At 44.4% G+C, this 20,605-nt stretch overlaps 1 protein-coding gene across 2 annotated transcripts; it reads right to left on the reverse strand.

Moving 5' to 3' along the window:
* Window positions 1–2,990: 2,990 nt before the first annotated feature.
* On the reverse strand, window positions 2,991–17,018 carry cluha (clustered mitochondria (cluA/CLU1) homolog a). 2 transcript variants are annotated; one of them, XM_037458066.2, is made up of 27 exons: window positions 16,676–17,018; window positions 12,144–12,337; window positions 11,589–11,760; window positions 11,095–11,238; window positions 10,874–11,001; window positions 10,572–10,726; window positions 10,100–10,225; window positions 9,529–9,676; window positions 9,326–9,418; window positions 8,790–9,224; window positions 8,188–8,447; window positions 7,723–8,114; window positions 7,312–7,413; window positions 6,743–6,843; window positions 6,478–6,630; window positions 6,312–6,374; window positions 5,967–6,211; window positions 5,754–5,838; window positions 5,518–5,671; window positions 5,286–5,425; window positions 4,449–4,529; window positions 4,248–4,373; window positions 4,004–4,125; window positions 3,818–3,911; window positions 3,578–3,712; window positions 3,405–3,478; window positions 2,991–3,168 (listed from the first exon to the last, which is right to left on the reverse strand). In XM_037458066.2, exons 1-27 carry the CDS (start codon window positions 16,809–16,811, stop codon window positions 3,042–3,044), a joined length of 4,185 nt encoding a protein of 1,394 aa, XP_037313963.2. In that variant the 5' UTR covers window positions 16,812–17,018; the 3' UTR covers window positions 2,991–3,041. The 2 variants fall into 2 exon arrangements, with proteins under 2 accessions (XP_037313963.2, XP_037313974.2); XM_037458077.2 differs by lacking the exon at window positions 16,676–17,018 and adding an exon at window positions 15,645–15,730.
* Window positions 17,019–20,605: the final 3,587 nt, after the last annotated feature.

Here is a 20,605-nt window from a genome sequence, read left to right on the forward strand (position 1 = left end):
AGTAAATATCTTTAGTTTTTATTAGAGCCTCAAACAACAATTTTACTATAGTTTTATTTTATTCATAAAAAAAAGCAAACCAAAATATTATTTTGTAAATAACACACAAACATCACACATCAGAAGAAGTGGAATCAACCACTTGGCCTACAAAGCCTTTGACCAGAAGAAATTTCATCATCAGCAAAGAAAGCGCAAAATTTTCAAACAATCTGCACTGGGCAGCAAAGCGCACAACATTTTGGGAAGACATTACTCTCCCACCCAGACCTTTAATAATTATTTTTTTACAGGATATTTATGTCTTGAAATTGAAGTAATATTTATCTTCGGTCTTAATATTTAATTTCAGTTGATATACAGTACATAGCCTACACTTGTTTTCACTCCAATTGCAAAGTGAATGTAAATGGTGTATGCAAATAATGTACTTAAAAATACACCCTTGTTCCACCATAGATTTCCTTTTTTTTTGTTTTCCAGTTCTGATGCAAACTTCTTAATCACATTTAATAACAGACATTAAACAGCTACTCTATTCAAAACAGAAATATTAACATTGAACGTTAGTTGGCCGCACTAATGTCACTCAAGTCAAAGCACCGCGTGCAAAGAGACACAGAGCATCTTTGCAGATTAACAGTTTGATCATTCTCTCAATTTTCAAACGCAGGACTTCCAGCTGGTGATATTAACTTGTTCAGAAAATGCATCACATAAACCAGGGTTGGTAATATTGGGTTTTTTTTCTTAATAATCGAGTGTATTGTATTTTATAATATCTGCAAAACCGTACTGCAATAATTCGCATTATTGAAGTAGATACATGACAGTCACTAAGACGAAGTGTTAGTGCGCCATCTGGTGGAACATTTTGGTGGTGGTGGTAGGAGGAGGAGAAGGAGGAGGAGGAGAAGGAGGAGGAGGAGGATTTGGGTAGCCCCGAGTGTTGTGGGATAGTTCTAAGAAAACCAGAACCTTATTAACACCCTAGTTGACATTCAGAATAAAAGGCACAATACCAACCACCCTGTACTATTAAACGCATGTTTAAGGAGCACCACCAGGAACATTTCTGAAATAATAAAAATAATCGTTCAGTTTAAAGAGCTGTTTTGCTTTTAATACAGCTCCCTTATCTTCAGGTTATCCAGCCCGTACAGTCAATCTTACACACCTCGTGCCAAGTATAAATTCCCGCACCATCTCTCTATAGCTTTAATCACATACATTTAGACACGGCAACAATTAAGTAACAAATTGCCATGGGAGGGACACATTGCATGTATACAAGTGCAAACAAACCTTATCTGCCTCCTTTTGGTACATCTCATCAAAGCAGCGCTTGTTTTGTCCACTTTTGGTGGCGGTGTGATCGTCAGCACACACACACACAGCATGAGAAAGTGCACTAAATATTGCTCAATGAACTGACATAGCTGGCAATTTTTTTCTTCTTCATATCTTACACCTGAAAAAAGCTGACAAAAGGATGGAAAAACAAAAAAAATCAATCCCTACTACCAACGTTGAGCACCCATTCAGGTTCAAATCATTCCAATTTATAGTTATACACGTTTACTACATTGGTGGCCATGGATGTGTTAAGAAAAGAGGCATCGGCCATCCCACAGGTTTACAATGCATAGAAAAATAAAACATTTGGAAAGCCAATGCTCGCTTTTTCTCTATTCAGACTATGCAGCAGCACAAGCAGCAACAGCCCTGGCCAATAGGTTCTGTTAGACTACACAAAGACACACACACACACACACTCAAAAGAACAAACATACATGCACATATCTTTGTCAATGTGTAAAAATAGAAGATTGAACACAGCTAGTATATAGATTTACTGCTTAAAAGATGGACGTTTCAAATCTGCATTTTCCATAAACACCAATCAAATACCTGTCTAAACGCAATAGATTTATACATCTTTTTCCCCCCACTATACATTTTCTATAAAACAGGACATGGCTTGAATCAATTGATAAACGGTCCTAAAACACTTCCATACTGCTTCCGTGCGCTTTTACAAACTCCACCGCAATTACTAGAGAAAAAGAAAATTCCAGCAAATTAAATCAAACCGGTCGAATGCTCACTAACGAGTCACTGTATTGTTTGTCTTGCTCAGACAAAACAGGATCCACAGGACACAGCAGGCCTCCACCTGCAATGTCTTAAGTACAAAGGATTGATCGATTGAATTAATGAACCATCCGGGACGTGTAAGAGAGACGGGCGCTTGCTGCAAGAAGCCACTGAGAACGGGTTTCACATTCTTAAATCTGAAATTTAGTAACTGTATTCTGGTCTTAGTGCACAGTAGGAAGTACCCCTGAGTTCTGGGACAGGGTAGGTAGGTGCTGTATCATTCACAGCTCCGTGGGAGGGCGAGGGAGGGCTGGCTACATGCCCGGGGAGAGGGGGGGGGGGGGGGGGGGGGGGGGGGCTTTGAGGCTCTTTTAGGAATGGCGGGGCAAAATATGGTCCAGGACTAACAGGGCGCTGGGAAGTTTGAGCAGAGAAAAAAAACAACAACATTATTTTGGGGGAATATGATACAATGCATAAGGCTCTGGCATACAATGTCATGGTCATCCTTGGTCTCGCTCCCAGTCCCCCCCCCCCCCTCCACCCCCGGCCTCAACCACCCTTTTATGTGCAATCATATTTCTTGGAAGCTAACATGGTGAGTGACTCCACGTCCCCGGGCTGCTGGGCCCAGAGATTCATCAGATTGCGCGTCACATTGATTCTATGTTCACTCTCCCTCGCTACCTCGTAGGAAACTATCCTTCATCCTACAGTAAAGTCAGTTTGTTGTTGTATGGACTGCTATGACACATCCCCCCCCCCCCCCCCCCCGTTTTATTACAATGCTGATTTAGGACCCTTCGTTCTCGTGTCCACACGCACAGTGACGAGGCTGTTTGAGTCACCGCTTCTTCCCCCCCCCCCCCCCCCCCCTCCCCCTCCCCTCCCCTTCCCCCCTCCGCATAGCAGAAAGTAGCTGTGCCGAGGGCTTGTATGCATTAATCAATGGGAATTCTGTCCTCTAGTTCCAGTGGCCTGTCCTCAGCGGGATCCTCGCTCTTCCCCAGTTCCTGCAGCTGCTGCCGCCTCTGAACCTCTGCTTTCAGGTTCTCCAGATCCTTTTGGCTGTAATGCAACACACACAAAAATAAAAGTCTAGTAGAGTATTCCGCTTGACCAGTCATCCTCTCACTGACTTGTGCCTCCAATCAATTACTACAGTCCAAGTTACATTTTTCACAGCTGAATACGTCTTTTTAAATAATCTTTTAATACAGCAGCAGTATTTGTGAATGATGGCAGATTTGTGCATTTTTGTGTACGAATATGACCTCCCCGCACTGATTAAAGGCATTACGTACCTGAGTGGTATGAAGATGATGCCATTGATAATGTTGAGCTGTTCCAACACACTCGCCATGCTTGGGGCAGTGAACTGGAAAACATGAGTGGAAAAAAACACATTGCATCACTGATAAAACAGTGGAGAGGAGAGCGGATGATAACAGGCCTTGAATTTGGGGGGGGGGGTCACCTTGAGGGGCGTGATGCTGGCGTTGGAGCCGTTCTTGTAGATCTCATTCATGGTCCTCTGCAGAGAGACAGCCTGTTGGGTCAGATACTTCAGGAACTCTGAGCTCTCCTTGGTCTTCTCGTGTGCCTCGCCCATCTGAGAATGGTGAAAAATAAAAAATAGTCCAGAGACATCTTCAACACAGGCGAGCAAGAAGAACGAGCATCAGATCCCGACAGCGCGGCGCGGTGCGGGGCCCACCTGGTTCTTGTAGATGGTGTAACCCTCCTTCTCGTGCTGCAGCGCGGAGCGGAACTCCGCCTTGCTCTCGTAGACCCTCGCAACCAAATGATGACTGAAAACAAACGACACACGCACGACGTGAGTCAACAGCGTCAGCTAGTATAAGAACCACTACACGGATATGTACGACCAATCGCCGCCCACCTGAGGGCCACTTTGAGGGAGCGGGATCCGTGGTACTTTGTGTTGACAGCCAAGGCATTCTCCAGGAACCGCAGCGACAAATCATACTCCATCACTCCGTGTAGCACCAGGCCGATGTTACTCTGTGGAATCACAGCCAGGGACCATGCAAACAGAATTAGTGTCGCTTCAGTCTGCACGTTGGATCTTTGCGAGAGACTTGATCGCAGCTTCTACATCCATCTCCAGCAAAGGCTGCACTCACATCTAGCAGCGCCATCTCTGGGTGGTCCTCCCCAGACACCAACAACATGAGGTAACGGGCGCGATAGAGCAGCTTCAGGGCGGTCGACAGCTGCCCGTTGGCGAAGCAGTACAGAGCCAAGTGCATCTGGGAGCAAACGCACAGGTCAGAGGGATTTGATCGGTATTTGGCATAAGCTAAATTAGTGGCGCGATAACTTACGTATTCTTGAATTGTGTTGGGGTGCTCGATGCCGAGGACTCTTTCGCTCATCAGAACAGCCTTCTGCTGGTTGCTGAGGGCCTGGGGGTGAATACACAAATGTTATTTTACTGGGGCTTCTTTCATAGCGTTGATATTGGAATTCTAAATTTGAATGCCAACTATTTTGGGTCGTATCTGTTTGTCATTTGAATCCCAGTCTTTCGGGTGGTTGAATCATGCATATTTTGTAGTGGGCAGTGCGAATTGGCTGTTTAAATCTGTTGGCTGGGTGTAAGTAATAAAAAACTAACTATAACTAAAATAACTTGTCATGTCCAAAGATGAAACATTTAGAAAAAGAAAAAAGTAGATTTAATGATTCACATCATGTCTTTCGTAGTATTGAGCTTTAATTGAAGTTTGCTTTGTTTTAGCTTTCCCTCAATGCTCCGGCTGTGAAAAAGGGCTCCTACAACGCAGCAGTCTAACAAAACCATAAATTATTACATTACATGTTATTTGGCTGACGCTTTTATCCAAAACGACTTCCATTGCATTATAACCCATGCATCACATTTTTGCCTGGGGAGCAATTAGGGGTTGGGTGTCTTGCTCAGGGACACTTCAACGTGGCACATGGAGCAGCCGGGATTCAAACCGCCAACCTTGCGGCTCCCAGCACACCACTTCACGTGTCACAATCCAAAGGTGGATGGTATAATGGTATATTAAGAAATGGGACAGGACATCATTAGAAAACCTAAAATAAAGCTTTTAAAAAAAGAAAAAAGCATTTGATACAGGCCGCACACAGTATGACATCGTCACACAAGGTGTCACCATATTTCTGCCTACCTCAGCGTGGTCTCCCATGATGTAATTAAGGCGTGCCAGCAGGCGGAGGCACGCACAGATCTCTACATGCATGGCTCCGTACACGTTGTTAAAGAGGTTAAGCGCTTCATTGATCAGCTCGCAGCCCTCCTTCAAAAAGCCTGCAAGGGTAAAGAAACATACATTTAGCCTCAAGTTATGAAGGTTGCGTTTAGGTTATCTGTGATTCAATATATGCTTATGAACATCACACCTTGCTGCACTTTGGCCTGTCCACTCTGGAAGAAGTGGAAAGCATCGGAGGCTTTGGGGTTCACATGCTTCACAACAGGGAAAATATTCAGGATGTCCTCCTCCGTGAAGGCCGGCTTGTGGCGGCTGTCAAAGTTATACTCCTTCATCAGAATCTGGAGGGCAAATCAAAAGAAGTTCATGGAGGCGATTTTAAAAAGTGCCTTGAAGGGTCACTGTGGCCTAAGTGGACGTTACCTGGATGCCAGTTTTGACTGAAATCTCTCTGAGCAGAGTGGTTTTCTGGAAGCCGTACTTCTCCACCACCTGGTCCACACTCTCACTGTGTAAAGAAGACAAATTAATTAGTCACCATTAAATACAAAACAAAAATAGAAATGCTAAAGGGGGATAAAAAAACAAACAAACAGCTTTGACGTGTGTTTCACTTGAGCAAACGGCGGCCCTCACCACTGCAGGGTGAAGTGATAGTAGCTCTTGGCCTCGGAGGCGATGTTCTTCCACAGCTCGTTGGGCGTCAGGCTGGCCCACGCCGTGTTGTCGCCGCCGCCGGGGACCCTGTTGCGACGCTTGCGGCTCTTGCGGCGACTCACCAGCTCGTCGGGAGGCAGGTGGGCGACGGCGTCGGGGAAGGAGCTCAGGAAGCAGTTGAGGAAATGGCTTACGGCGGCAGAGAGAGCAGACAACTCCACACCCTACGTGGGCAGGAAAAAAAAAACACAAAAAAAACACAGTAAGACACTTGTGGGTACGCCGCTTGAGGAGGCCGGAAGTTGTACGTCAGATGCTGCCCACCTGGAGGTAGGTCTTGAAGATGTGTTTAGCGCATCTGGTGATCAGCTCGCTGATTCCTATTCTCTAAAATAAAAAAATAAAAGAATGTAATACAGAAATATTAGAAATGACAAACCAGGACAAAAAGGACATAACGTGTGGTTGGATTCGGCGGGTTCAGACTCACATAGAAGTGCTCCAGCTGGGCTTTGGCCGGAGTCTTGTCCACAAACTCCAGAACTGTGCCCAGATAGCGAATGTTAATGCCTCGCTGTCGCAAGGCCTCCGTCAGCGTGGCTCCATCCATGGGCAGAGCGCTGTGGTCCAAACAGTCTTTAACCTGCTCACAGAACACAGGCTTTAATGTTGCATTCCCAACCTAAACAATTCCACCTCTTTATTACTGGGTGGGTAGCAATGAAAGGAGTGTTTCTGTGGTCTGCGCCACTCGCCAGTGATGGGATCTGACAGGACACCAGGAAGGCAGCGGCGTCTTTGAGAAGCTGCTTCTGCTTCTGGATGTCATCGGCGCTGTCGTCTGGGAAACGCACTCCTAATTCAACCACACACACACACACACACACACACACATTCAGTGTGGGAAGGAAGTTAGAAGCCGACCAAAAAAAAATTTAATAATCTGACAGTTTAGAGATACGACTGCTCTGTAACTAGAAAGATTGCATCCTTTTCTCAGTTAAATGATTGTTGCATGAAGTATTACTGATTATTGAAGTATTATTAGTAGCAGCAGTTGATCATTTGTTCTTAGCTCATCTACAGGTGTCTTTTTTTTCCAGCTGATTCTTTGATTTTGTCTCCAACAATATGACATATTCCAAAGTGGTTTTAAAAGTCTAACTTTGGATTCCATATAATGTAATAACGTCAATATAAGATATTTGGATTCTTAACTGCCTTGTTTTCTATGGCAACATAACGCACTTCCACATCATTCACATGGATGCACGTCAGGCTTTTTCATCCTCCACATATGAATAATCCTCCCTGCTGCGCTTACCTGGGGAGAAGATGTCCGGGTTGAAGCGGATGTCAAAAGACGTGTTGCTGATGGAGCCGACTGCCTTGCAGGCGTTGAGGACAACCTCGCGGCTTTTCGGATCTGTTTGTGATTATGGTTAAAAAAAACATTTTAAAGTAATGGCAACAGACAGATTTTGTCAAAGGGAGAGTTGAAACCATAAAGTCCCAACCATTACTATGTGAGGCCTGCTGGCTTACTAGTGTGGACATGGCCATAAGAGAATCAACGCGCTCTTCATTAACTAAAACTAACAATCCCAAACCCAACAGAATGATTCACTCAGATTAGTGGCATTCAGCAGCAAACAATTCACAAACACTGCATTATTATTCCGTTTATTGGGTCACACACGCACACGCGCACACACACACACACTTTTCGACGTACCAATACAAGATCCATCTTCGGCCACTAAGGTCTCCGCCAGCTCTTTGGCTCGAGCTAAGCCAGGAATACTTTCCTCAAGCTCCTTGCCCTCCAGGGGGCTCTTGCACTCCCCATTCACGGTGGGCGCGGGTTCGAGGACCCCGTTCACGGCGGGCTTCGGGCAGCTTTTGTCCTGTGTGGCAGCAGGGGCGCTGCTCTCCGTGCGGCCCGTGCTGTCCGCGGAGGCGCCCGCTGCGCTTGGAGACTCGGAGGTCTGCGTCGGGGCCGTGTCCGCGTTGCTCTCGGAGGGGGCTTCGGCGGTCTCTGTGATGGCGGGCACGCCGGCCTTGGCGTCCCTGTTCGCTTTCTGCTGCATGAGCTGCAACGCCGCCATCTTCATGAAGAGGAGATATCTGCGGAGGGACAGAAGCAGCGTTAGAGACCCTCCCACTGGCCGGAGGCGCGCCAACGCGAAGCACCGCCTACCTGTGCTCGACGAAGGCCTCGATGAGCTCCTGGCGTAGACAAGCCAAGCGGTGGCGGTGCTGGCGGGGGAAGCCTTGGCGTTGGCTCTCTGGAGACAGCTCCTCTCCATCCACAGGCAGGAAGTTGAGGTCGGGAGGGAAGGTACGAAGAAGGTCCAGGATATAGTGTCGGCCGTCATTTCCGATGATGCCCTTACACTCGACGGATGAGCAAAGCTCCACGGCCTCATTTTTCTCGTTCAGCACGTTGTGCCTGTGGACCTAAAATGTACACCCAGACAAAGGATCTGAACTCACCACGCCACTTTGTGTGGTTCATAAGGCTGCACCTTGCCTAGCCTGCCTGTTTGTCTGTCTGTCGCGTTAAGCCACACACACACATTTATTCCCCTTTAATATAGCAGCTGTTTTAAGATATGAATGGAGGGGATAGAGGAGGAAGACATATAAACCATTTAGCTTCATAGAAAACCATTAGCAGCAGGATCAACTCATTGTTTTTTTGTAATCTTTTCATTTATTGACACTAAGAAAGAGATTACCAGGATTGTTATTTAACAGAAAGAAATGGCTTGAACAAATGGCAACAGTCGCGTTACTGACCTTGAGTTGCCTGCTGGTCTTCTCCAGAAGCTCCAGGTATTTGCTGTGAGTCACAACCGTCTTCCCGAAGTCGATGGAGCCGTAGATGACGCTCTGCTCCTGCTCGCGCTCCAGGATGCCGGGGATGATGGACTGGGCGGTGACGCGGTAGCCCCTGTAGTCCACCACCACCGTCCCCAGGGTGTACAGGCCCTCAACGTCCACGGCCCCGTAGGCCCGCACGCCGTTCAAGTCGTTGGTGGGCGCGGCGTGGGCGGCGGCGTCGCCCCCCAGCTCGCGATAGTGATCCCGCACGTCGAAGCCCAGGCTGAAGAAGATGTTGTTCCAGATGAACATCTGCATGCGCGTTTCCTCGCCGGGGTTGATGGCCATTACGTTTCCGTCTATTACTGCCATGGCGCCTCGAGTGGCAGCGGCTGCAAAGTCACTATGGACCTGCCGGACAACAAACAAATAGGAGATGTTGGTAATTAAAAAAAAAAAACAGAGCGAGACAGGACTTTGGATGATTCTGTGCCATCTGGTCTCCGCTGTACCTTGAATATGGCCCGCTCCCTCAGCAGGCGTTCAGGCAGGTTCTTCCGGGGAAGCTCTCGGGTCGTCTGCAGCTCCTCGTTCCAGTCTCTGGTCTGGAGACAAATCGGCAGAAAAGAAAAAAAGAGAAAGAATTGAAATTTAAAATGCACGAGATGACTTGACATTATTTGGCTGCTTACTGTGCTGCTGACAGCCCGCTCACCTGTCCAGGTATGTGCTCCTCATAACCCAGGCGGGAGGTGTAGGCATCCTCAGCTCGCACGCAGTCCATGGCGTGGTCTAGTTGCGGCGCTGTCCAGCTGTACACTTGGAACGGTGTGGCTATCCTCTCAAACGGGTGTCTCTGTACTCTGCAGCAACAAAACGTCAAGAGTAATAACTTATATCTACTCAATCTCTTCGTACATCTCAGCTAGCTCCTCTGATTTACACTATTTATTTAAGTTCCTACATTACCAAAATTGTAGCTTTATGATTTGCCATATTTCTTTCATTTACTTTGTCTTGTTTATTTGCTTATTGTGTTGTAAGACTTTGAACTGGCGAGGGCTCGACTGTAAGAGACTGCCTTTTTTCACCTGGTTGAATAACGTTAATGAATGAATCAACTGTTGAAGGATTGCAGATAAGAAGCACTACAAAAGAGAAATGACAGATAAGTAAAGCAGAAAAGACAAGCCAGAAAGACTGAGGCATTCATATCCTAGCACAGTGGATGAGCATATTAGGATATATATATATATATATGGGCACTAAGAGGAGGATATTTGTACCTTTTCTTTTGCATGGCAGTGAAGTTCTTCTTGAAGGCAGGGCTGATCTGGCTCAGCAGCTCCACCAGAGAATGGCTTAGGAAGCTGGGATTGGATGGCTTAGGGTTGAAGTTGTAAGTAGTCGATCTGGAACACACATGACCGTTGTTACTCACATTGTTATGCCGTGCTATTGTGGCAAACTTCCCAACTGCAGAGAAGACGTTTACTAATTATAACAAGTTATAAAAAGTTTTCCGTTTTGGGACTTCACTACGACAGTACTTCTCAACACTTCTAAACCGAGGGCAACTTAAAATAACTGTTGAGACAAACAGAAAACAAACTTTTCTCCAACTTTTCAAATGAATCCACTGTACTTGCTGGCATTCAAAACTAGGATGATAAACCGTAAAGATTATGGCGCTTAAAGGTTGGAGAGTCCGATCCAGCGAAAACACAGAGCGGTAACAACAGGCAAGGGGGAACTGACTGGTTGAGGTAGAAGCCGCGCGTAGAGGCGGTGACGCTGACATGGCGCTCCTCCACGGTCACCATGCACAGGTACATGAGGTCGCCGTGCATCTTCCTGTTTCCAGGTGGAGGGTTCCAGCCGCTCATGGTCAGGACCTTCAGGCACTGCAGAGGCTGTTGGATTAGTCAAAAATGGCACACATTAGTAAATGCAGCCTCAAATGACACCAGACACTTATTCTAGAAATAGTTTGCAAGAGGAATTTGCATAAATCAATCCTCTTTATGTTTTCTAATTAAACAGTCAGCACTGCTTCTCACTTTCCAGTCCTTGTTCTGTGGCTGCAGGGGAACCAGGGGGCGATCTTTACTGCCAGGCAGGATGTGCTCCGGAGGGGTGCAGTCGATCTGCTCCAGCTCGTTGCCCTTTTTCTTCCGCTTGCCACTATCTGCGGTCGCGTGAAAACAAGCGGATATAAATGCCTGCAGTCCACCCGCAAAACAGGAAGGTGCAGGACACAGGCCGCTCGACTACGCAATACCTCCAAGGTCTCCATCGGTGAAGATGCTGAGGAAGGAGAGGGAGTTGCAGTCCACCCCGTTATAGGCGTCAGACGGGTCCAGACTCTTCAGCAGGTCTCTGATGTGGCGCACGTGGATGCGAGCCTCGCGCACTGTATACGGTTCTGGAGAGGAGAGAGATAAAAGTAAGCAAAAAAGGTTATTTTTTTTGGTTTGACAAGGAGCAGATGGGGCTAATGTGTCTCCTCCCAGCAGGTCAGTCGAGCCTCAGCGAGAAATATATAGTGCCGAGCTGTAGATGGAGTAAACCCTCAAATCCATTACGTTTATTTTCCATAAAAAATGTGTCATTTAAGGATAATATCTTGATTGCATTCTCTAAAAAGATAAAATTGCACTACATACCCGACTTAAACAAGCTGCTAATGTGCCAACAGCTAGACCAAGCTATGGAGTTAGTGTTTCTTAACCCAGGGAAGACAACCACATGAGCGAACTAAAAGAAGGCTCTGACCTTCCACCACTTTGAGCAGGGAGCCCTCCTGCAGGCCCTCGATGGACTTGAGCTCAGCGAAGTTGTCCAGCACGTTTCCATCCAGCTGCAGGGAGAAGCAGGTGCGGTGGCAGGTGTCCTCCCGGTCCATCAACACCTGATGGATCTCCTGAACCATCTCCTGTGGAGAGACCTGATGGAGGAGAGGGAGGCAAGAGCAGCGTCAGAAATATTTGCAGCTTGACCCACACACACAACTTTTTGTGTTTCAGATTAATTGTCTTTAGTTAATATCCCTGAACCAGTACCATCTTAAATAAGTACCAAATCCATCAGTTTTATCGGATTGTGAGAATTTTTACAGCTGAAATTATTTAATTCAGTCGTGACCGTCGTCAAGTAAAATGCAGAAATAGCCAGTGTAGGCTATAATGTAATTAAAAACAACATACACCTATTTGATTGGCCAGTGGCCTCATAAATAAGAGTTCAGGTTTCTCTTTTTATGAGCAGTGCTTTTAGCGCGTCGGATCACCTGGCCCAGTGATCGGCTGCCCGTCGAGCGCTAATCCTCACCTGCAGATCAAATGGCTCGGTTCCAGGCGCCTGGATCTTGACGGTGAAGCCGGTGTCCTGGATGACAATCACTTCCTGCTCATTACAATCCTCTCCTCCGTCCGTCTCTCTGATGGCGTCCTGCTTGGGATCCGCCGCCTCCGTGCGCTCGTGGGCCCCATCGCCGTTCACCATGGCTGTATCTGCACCGGGCCCTGCAAGGGGAGAAGACAACATCTTCAGCGAAGGGAACATCTTGTGACAGAGTTAAACGGGTGTGAAGCCACGCGTCTGGAGCAGCTAGCCACACCCTCCGAGGACGAACCGATGTTCTTTACAATTCTACAGCTGCCGTTAGTTAATAATGGACCCTGTTGTGCAATGTAAGCCATCCTGAAAACAAAAGCTCCCACAGCACCTGAAGCCACATTACCTTATAGATAGACGTATTCAGGTAAAGCTCGCTAGTATCCCGGTGTTCTCCACATTTCAGTCAAACACAAAGTCCACGCACACAAACGCCAGAATGAGCACATGTCCATTCACTTTCAATCATAAACTGAACAAACCGCATCTGTACAAAAGAGTAACTCCTTTAGAAAGATTGATCCTAAATGCCACGATAATTAATGATTGTACCAAAATGATCAGATAACAAGTAACCCGGCGTTCTTCTCATCCTATCTGCTGAAACACTATTGCAACACCAAATGGAGCTCAGCCTTGAGGCATTAGAAACAAAGTAACTAAACATTCACAGGAGGGAATTATTTGCATGGCTGATCAGGGAAAATCCAAAAGCTGTAGGTCAGCTAGGAAGAGATGACCTTATTCTTTTGATAAATGACAATAACTCATTATCTTGTCTTCTGGTATAAATTAGGTTGTAGGAAATTACCAAAGTTTTGCATATTGTCGCGCTAATTTAATTATTGTCAAGTGAAAACTCAAGTATTTTACCATTAAATTGAAAACTGCTTCAAAAGATTGAGAAATTTGAGTTTATATTTGCATTTTATTATCCATTTAGAAAAGTTAAAGGCTTCATGAATCACTTTATTTTACATAATACTATATTTAATCTCCCCACTTTCATAGACAGTTACCTTGAGAGAAAAACAACATGCATAAAAATGAGGCCTTCAGGCACATTTATTCCAAAATCCAGAGTAGGTGGATGTCTCACTGGGACTCGAGTGCTGCCAGCCGTTGTGTCCTTGCTCCCTGTCAAGGGTAAACTGCGTCAGGGTTACTGAGAGAAAGGGCCAGAGGGAGGGGCGGGGCCTCAGAACTGTACCACGAGCCCGGGTGGGAAGGAACGCACTGAAATGAGGAGCTGAATAACAAACACAGCAGCTGGAGAATGAGGGCTTTCAGTGAAGCGGCCTTTATTATCAGTGTCTTGTGCGGACGCGTTTAATTTCTTATCAGATCTGAACTATTTCGGTCTGAGAGGTTAAACTGCAGCAATTCTTATTCTTCAATCTCTTATAATATATATATTATACATTTTAAAGTGATGCATCAAATTTGTGTTTGTATCCATTTCATGCACATAAGTCTAATATAGTTTATTTTTTAGGTCTGTATTATTTCTCTTTAGCCAAAATATGCCTCCATGTTCACCACATTGTCTGAGTCCGCCTGTCTGGTGCTCAGCACGTGGCGTGCAGTGGCTTTCCAGAGTGTTCTCATTGAAAACAGATAAAAACGACACTCAGACAAATTCAAGTAAAGTTGCCCCACAGCTAAACAAAAGAAGCCAAAACTCACTGTGAAACTCATCATTACGAGCAACTCCTTTAATAGTTTTGATACAATGTCATTATTAAAGTATAGATAAAGGCCACTCTCATAGACGAACAATTCACATTTTTCAGCAAACGTTTGAGATCACGTAGTTGTAGTTTGATGAACAAATTATAGTTTAGTTAGATGGGGGAAGTGTGAAAATGATGTTTAATGAGGAATAACAAATAAAGCTCATTTGGATCCTTTCGTTTGTGAGTGATGAGGCAATCCAGCAGTCTGTTGCGAAACGGATCCCTTTCTCTCCACAGGAATGAAATGAAATTCAGTAAGAAAGGAAAGAGGAGACAAGGGGAGACCATGTTCCCTTTAACATGACAAATCTCCTGTCAGCTGCAAGGGGAGGAAGATAAAACGCATTAAGACGTTTCCTTGACACATTTCCTGTTGAAATGAGGGATAGAGGTGAGACAACAATTTCAACTGATAACAAACTTTGGGACAGACAGTTATCAGATAAAAAGGTGATAAGGCCAAGATAATGAAAAATAAAATAAAATCAGATTACAGATCAAATAAAAATCTGTGGAAGTGTGTATTTATACAGTGGCTTACAGCCCAAGTATTTTTTTCTCAAACCTTTGTTTGGATCAAACAGCCAACTCATGGTGCTCATTCACGTGGTAGTCTTCTCTTTAGTTCGACATCTCATGGGAACCACTAAATAATAAATCTAGCCAGCTATTTATCACTGTGGCCCTTGACTGCTGTCATGGCAACACTAGCCAGGCGGACAACCCTGACAACAACAACACAAGGTCCGTCTCCAATAATGTTTTCTGCAGCACAAAGTAAACCTCCCGATGGTCAGATGTTCTCTGAATCATGCGTCTGCAGAGGGATTTCACAACAACGCCGGCTGAATAGAAGCTCTGTTTAAGATGGACTTCATAAAGTAGTCACAAAATACCTTGCACCAAAGAATGAAAAATAATGAGCACCTTGTGAGGAGATGAGTAGTGCCACGGTTTCAGTAGTTATTCCTGAGATTATGCAGGTCGAACTTTGCCAATATTAAGCCTCATAAAGTCACCTCATCCAGCTGCCCTGCCATGTGCTGTTAGTACTGGTCCTGTTGCTTTAGTCATCAGACATGTAGCCCATCCATCACTGTCTATTATGTATTCGCAAACTTGCCGGTTTTATGGCTAGTCACAAACAAGACTGCAGCATTTGATCATATGCATCATGATGAATTCCCTGTTTAGTATCCTTTGGGCCCCAAGATGGTCAATAAATGCCCAAGATGCGTTCCTAAAGTGTGAGATTTTGTTTTTGTCAAACTAACACTTCCAGAGGAATACGTTAAGTTAATTATAGGCTAAGACAAAGAAAAGCAGCAATACTGAGAAGTTGAAGCTAGATACTTTCGTTTAAAATATATTTAAAATAATCTTAACTGCTTAAGGACTATTTGTGGAATCTCTTAAATTGAGCACAAAGTCATCATTCCAGTCAGAAACAAACAGATGAATAAAAAACAGCTTAGCAGGATTGTCCAGTGTTTTGAAATTAACTGATGACACTAAGAGACGAGTCAAGGTCCCACATGGGACACACGCAGACTGACTTTTGGTTGTCAAGAAGTTGTGTAACAATAACTTCACAGGCGGACTGTCCCATTTAAACTACCTCCCAACAACAGTCTTCTGCTGCTGCTGCTGCTCCGCTGCGAGCCGCCAACACTACTTTTATCTTTTTCAGCGCACTCACCTGCTTACACGGCTGTTCGTGTATTATTAGCGTAACCTTCCTTCTCACCGTGCACGCGCCATGACGTTTACTACAACCAACTTCCGCTTCCCGGTCGAGCAGGAACAGTCGATCTGATCTCTACTAGCAGGGAGGGGCGCAAACTGAGAATGTCCCCCCTCTAAAACACGCACAGGCCATTTCATACAACTGGCATCTCCTAGAAGATATTTAAAACTACCAATTCAACTGAAACCATTTTTCTTTACTTAGCTTGTTTGACACATATCCGTAATATACAATGCCACCATGTCGGCGACCCCCCCCCCCGCCCCCCTTTGTGTGCTCTGTGTTCATGTGGAGTGCGCAGCTCCGCTGAAGGTGACCTTCAGTTCATTCCTCCGACAAGCCGTTGCAGGACATGTGCGTTAATGCAACACGAGCCCCTACGTTGTGATGAGTGAATCAATCGTGTGCCACAAAAGGAGGTGAACATTTTGCCAGATAAACGCACAGGTCGTCACTACATTTGCTCGTCTTTTGAAATCACGAAGTGACGCGCCGACTCTGACAGAAGCGGCTGTTTGCTAGTTAGCTAACCTACTAGCTTCGCTCACCCAGAAGGCTAATGTTAGCATACCGGCTAACTTGTTTTGGGTTAGCCTGTCGTACATGCAGCTTCCGTCACCAGTGTGACTGTGTGCTAATAGCTATGACCCATGGACACAGAAATGGATCAGAGCCCGTGAAGGTTGCTTAGCTTGCTTGCCGATTAGCATATGAAGCCCATGGGATCATTAGCATTTGCCAGGATTGACCATGTAACCATGTTAAGCGTTGAGTCTACCGGGGATTCATTCAGGTGACTTCAGGTCATTAGCTGCTATGCAGAGAGACCGACAACCAAACAAGCCACACTGCTAACACTCAACAGTTACTGTATGCACCCCATTACCATATGTGCTACCCGTGCTTATTTATATATTGTAACGTTAGCTTAGACGTAATGACAGCGGATTTGAATGATACGTCAGTCCGCGCAGCAGACTCACCACAGCCGCAGGAATCCTTCACGCATGTCTTGCTGGTTTCTTTGCCGTCCTGTGCTCCATCGCCTGCTTCATCCGCAAACTCGGTCGGATTACAGCTAGGCACTGACGCCGGGATGTCATCGGTCTTGCTCACCATGGTCGGGAGTCAGTGTTGCAACAGAAATCCCTTCCAGCTGCGTTGCCTGATATTAAGCGAGTCTGCAGAGGAAATAGAAAAATAGATCTGCTTCTCCGGCTAGCTGGCTACATGCGAAGGGTACAAGCTTACAGAAACAAGTATACAGGGGGGGGAAGGACAGTGCTGTACATGGTGCTGATCACACGTGGTATCCTCCTCCCCTTGACCTCTTTGCCTTTGCGTTGCACTTCCCCACCCACTGAGCGTAGTTCTACGGAAAGCCCCGAGCGACAAATCTCTTCCACTATTTCATTTTTTTCTTCTTCTTTGTTTTGACGGTGACGAATGTTAATCTTATCCAATTAAAGACACAATCAGACCAATGGCTTGCTGAAACTAAATTATTGAAATACTAGTGTTAATGTTATTAACAGCACAAGTTGAGCTTTTAATGACTTGATTGACCTTTGACAGCTTGATGTAATCAGCTCCTGACAGTCACACTGTCTTTTCACTTCCAAAATGACAGAGTTCAGCAAACTGATATGCAGACAGCAATGGCCAGTGCACAACTCCTAGTTGACCACGTATGGCTGGATTTCCCCACTTCTTGTACAGTCTCACCGTGCTTCAGTTACAGTATATAATATATAGTAGTAGTATAGTATATAATACCTGGCCAGAGATGTGATGTGTGGTAAGATGATCAAAGTCACAACACAAGATCAGGTATAGAATATGTCAAGTTTTATGGCCAATTTGTAATTGAATACATTAGTAATGCATGCACAAATGTTCAATGAACTGGTTTGTATCAGTTGAGATACTGTAAGCATGGCTGTTTTGGCCAGTTTCCTGCGTTGTTCAAGACTTCTATAATAGGTTTTCTACAGTCGGAGCAGTTTCCACGAGACCTGCTAAATAGCTCTCTGGCATGTTTGAACACTTTTGTCAATGTCTGGCCTTTGAGTCAAAGCCTAAACCATATACCATTTGTATGAAAGTAAAAATAATCTTTGTTAGGATAATAAAGTTCCTCACCTTTTAGATGAGCCATATTGAAGTATTCTTGTGTGCCAGTCAAACAAAAGCCAGATGGAATGCTGCGAAACAATTATACAGGTTAGGTGACCTATAAGCATCATTGTCTGTCATAGATAAGGAATGTCATTGAAAAACATATTATGAAAGGTACAGAGAAATCCTCTTTGCCAATCAAAGAGCGGATTTGGGCTTGAAAGGTACTCTTCTTAGTGTATTAAAGAACCAATGGTGCAGATAATGGTACCAAGAGATGAGTCTTCTGTGAGATTAAAGCTACGTCTCTTAAAAAGAATACTGAGAAAATTAGGCAGAGAGTCCTGAGAGCTTCCTCAGAAAGATTTTAAGCCTTTCACTTGCATGCTAATCTGTGCATACTGGCTACAATAGCGCTTTATCATTCACTATAAACTACTGCAGATGCAACCCTAGTTTTGTTGTTATGTATAATACACATTTGCTGGAGCTGACCTGATGGATCCAAGTGATATTATATACTCCCAACAACACAAACATTAGGATCATTATCCATCAAAGGTATTATTTAATAAAATGGATGACATCATTCTCTATATGACATATATGGGAAATAATAGACTAATTTATTGAATGTATTGTCTAATTCTTTCAAATCAGGTTTTCTCTGATAAACCTTCAAGCAACAATAATGAGAATAGACTAGATAATGCTATATTTTATTTCAATTATGTGTACAGTAGATCACTAAAGGAAGCTAACACAGTATATGCGGTAATCAGTCAACAGCATCCCCATGTGTGGTACCACACCGCGTTATTGCTGGAGACCACATCACATGTCAAACAAGATGCTTCATACTATGTCCACTGACGTGTGTCTTTATAATGCAGCATGAACCGATTTCACTTTAACACCTGGACAAGAAGCTGTTGACATTTGTTTTCATCATTACTACGAGGATTAGGGTTATTATAAAGGCGTCTAGAGAGGTGGAAGACATTCCCTCCGAGTAAACTATCTACTGCCCTGCTATGTTGGGAGATGACCTGTGGCAAAAGCAAATCAGGCGTTTGAAATTTACTCCTTTTAGCTGAAATATTCATGAAAAGACATCTTCATTAAGGCATCACACCGTTAATCTTAACGTTAATATTAGTGGTGGGCCTCTTTGGCTCATTAGCATTTCCTCTCAAAGCAGACAAACAAGTAAACAGTCTTTGCAGCTGTATACAGCAACCAGTATTTTGATTTCTCCAAGTAGTAACATAATACCAAAGTATAGATCATCTGTGAGAAGCGGTGTGATGCTAACTTGTATGATGAGAGGTGGGTGATGAGTTTCATCTATCTGCATGTGTAGTGACGAGGTCTTGAGGTCTAACAGTCTTTCAGGATTCCTGTCGGGGAAATGATTTTTTTTCGACCAGACAGCTTTGTTGTTTTGTCCCCAGCTGTCTCATAGAACTTGAGGAAGAATAGTGCACTGACATGCTAATGGCTTAGTCACCGAGGGGCCAATGAAAACCCTCGTCACATTTGCATTTACGCTAAAGAGAAGACAAGTTTAGTTCATTTTCACTCTGACAGCCTCCCGTGGCGTAATAATAGGCCCCTTTGCTCGATGCTCCTTCGTGTGCAGCATCGATCCCTCGATTGGATTCGCCTTCTTTAAACTACAACATAAATGATTAATCATGTTAAGATTCAGTGACAATCAACAAAATCAATTATACAATTCAGAAAAATACCAAGCAAAACATACGGAGCTCAACATTTTGAAAATACAAAGTTAAACAATCAAAACGATCCGTTTTTGAACACTTCAAGAGTCCGTAAACCGGCTAATGTGACCTATTATTATATAAATATATTGCTATATTGCTTTATTGAGGATATACTGTTAAAATATAATGCTAAACTTCTGATCAGTAGAGGCAGAAGGCAAGAAAAGCCTCACAGCGACATCACAATAAAGTCCAGTCTTACAGGAAGGCTCGTTTCAAAGACACTGAAGCTCAGTTAAATCATGGCTAAAGTATAAATCAACTGTGACACAATTTGAATCGAAAATAACTGAGGTGCCACACCATATACAGTAAACCTTTGTAATCAAATCCTAGAGAGTCTTATAAAAGTGATTCTAAAACTAAAGCACACAATAGTTCAGTATTTGTCTTTCCAAACTTTGCCCTGTAGTTTGTGTACACACAGCATTTTCTTGAATACACAGCTCCTCTATTATAAGGCAGTAATTACAGCTGCGCACAGTAATGAAGTAATAACTTTAAAAATATGTCCTACATTAAAATCGACTTAATTTCTAATTTCTTTAAATGCTTCTTTTTCAAAGTTGCTATTTGCTCTTTTTAACGCTAGGGGCCACTGTGGGCATGTGTTCTGATAACAGGGAACAACACACGACACACACACAGCTTTCTGTGTGCTGTCTCATCATTTACTGTGCACAGTCACCGCCTTTTGATGCGACTACTTTGGGAATTTGTGTAAAATGGAAAAGGAACCAAAATTCAAACATTTGAAAACAAACACAACAACCACCAGTCATGTTCTTAGTCAGTTTTTCCTGACATGAAAATAAACCACAACACAACAACCTGTAACTTGAGCTAGTTGACGTATTAATCACATTCGAGTGCGCGCATTTAGTACACAAAACCACACCTCGGAGAAAAACCCTAGTTCTGAGACTCTGAAGTTATTACGGCCCGTTTATGAAGCAGCCACTACGGATAAAAATGTATCAAATAATCAATTAAACCTAACAACAAACA

The sequence above is a fragment of the Pungitius pungitius genome, chromosome 3 (assembly GCF_949316345.1).
Source record: "Pungitius pungitius chromosome 3, fPunPun2.1, whole genome shotgun sequence".
NCBI classification, from domain to species: domain Eukaryota; kingdom Metazoa; phylum Chordata; class Actinopteri; order Perciformes; family Gasterosteidae; genus Pungitius; species Pungitius pungitius.

What these genes read in the sequence shown, in the direction of transcription:
- cluha (XM_037458066.2), bottom strand. Translation starts at nt 16,811, where the DNA reads ATGGTGAGCAAGACCGATGACATCCCGGCGTCAGTGCCTAGCTGTAAT. An exon ending in GAGGCCTTCGTCGAGCACAG is followed by an intron (nt 8,115 to 8,187) that starts GTAGGCGGTGCT and finishes GTCCCTCCGCAG; the next exon opens with ATATCTCCTCTTCATGAAGA. An exon ending in CCAACACAATTCAAGAATAC is followed by an intron (nt 4,374 to 4,448) that starts GTAAGTTATCGC and finishes GTTTGCTCCCAG; the next exon opens with ATGCACTTGGCTCTGTACTG.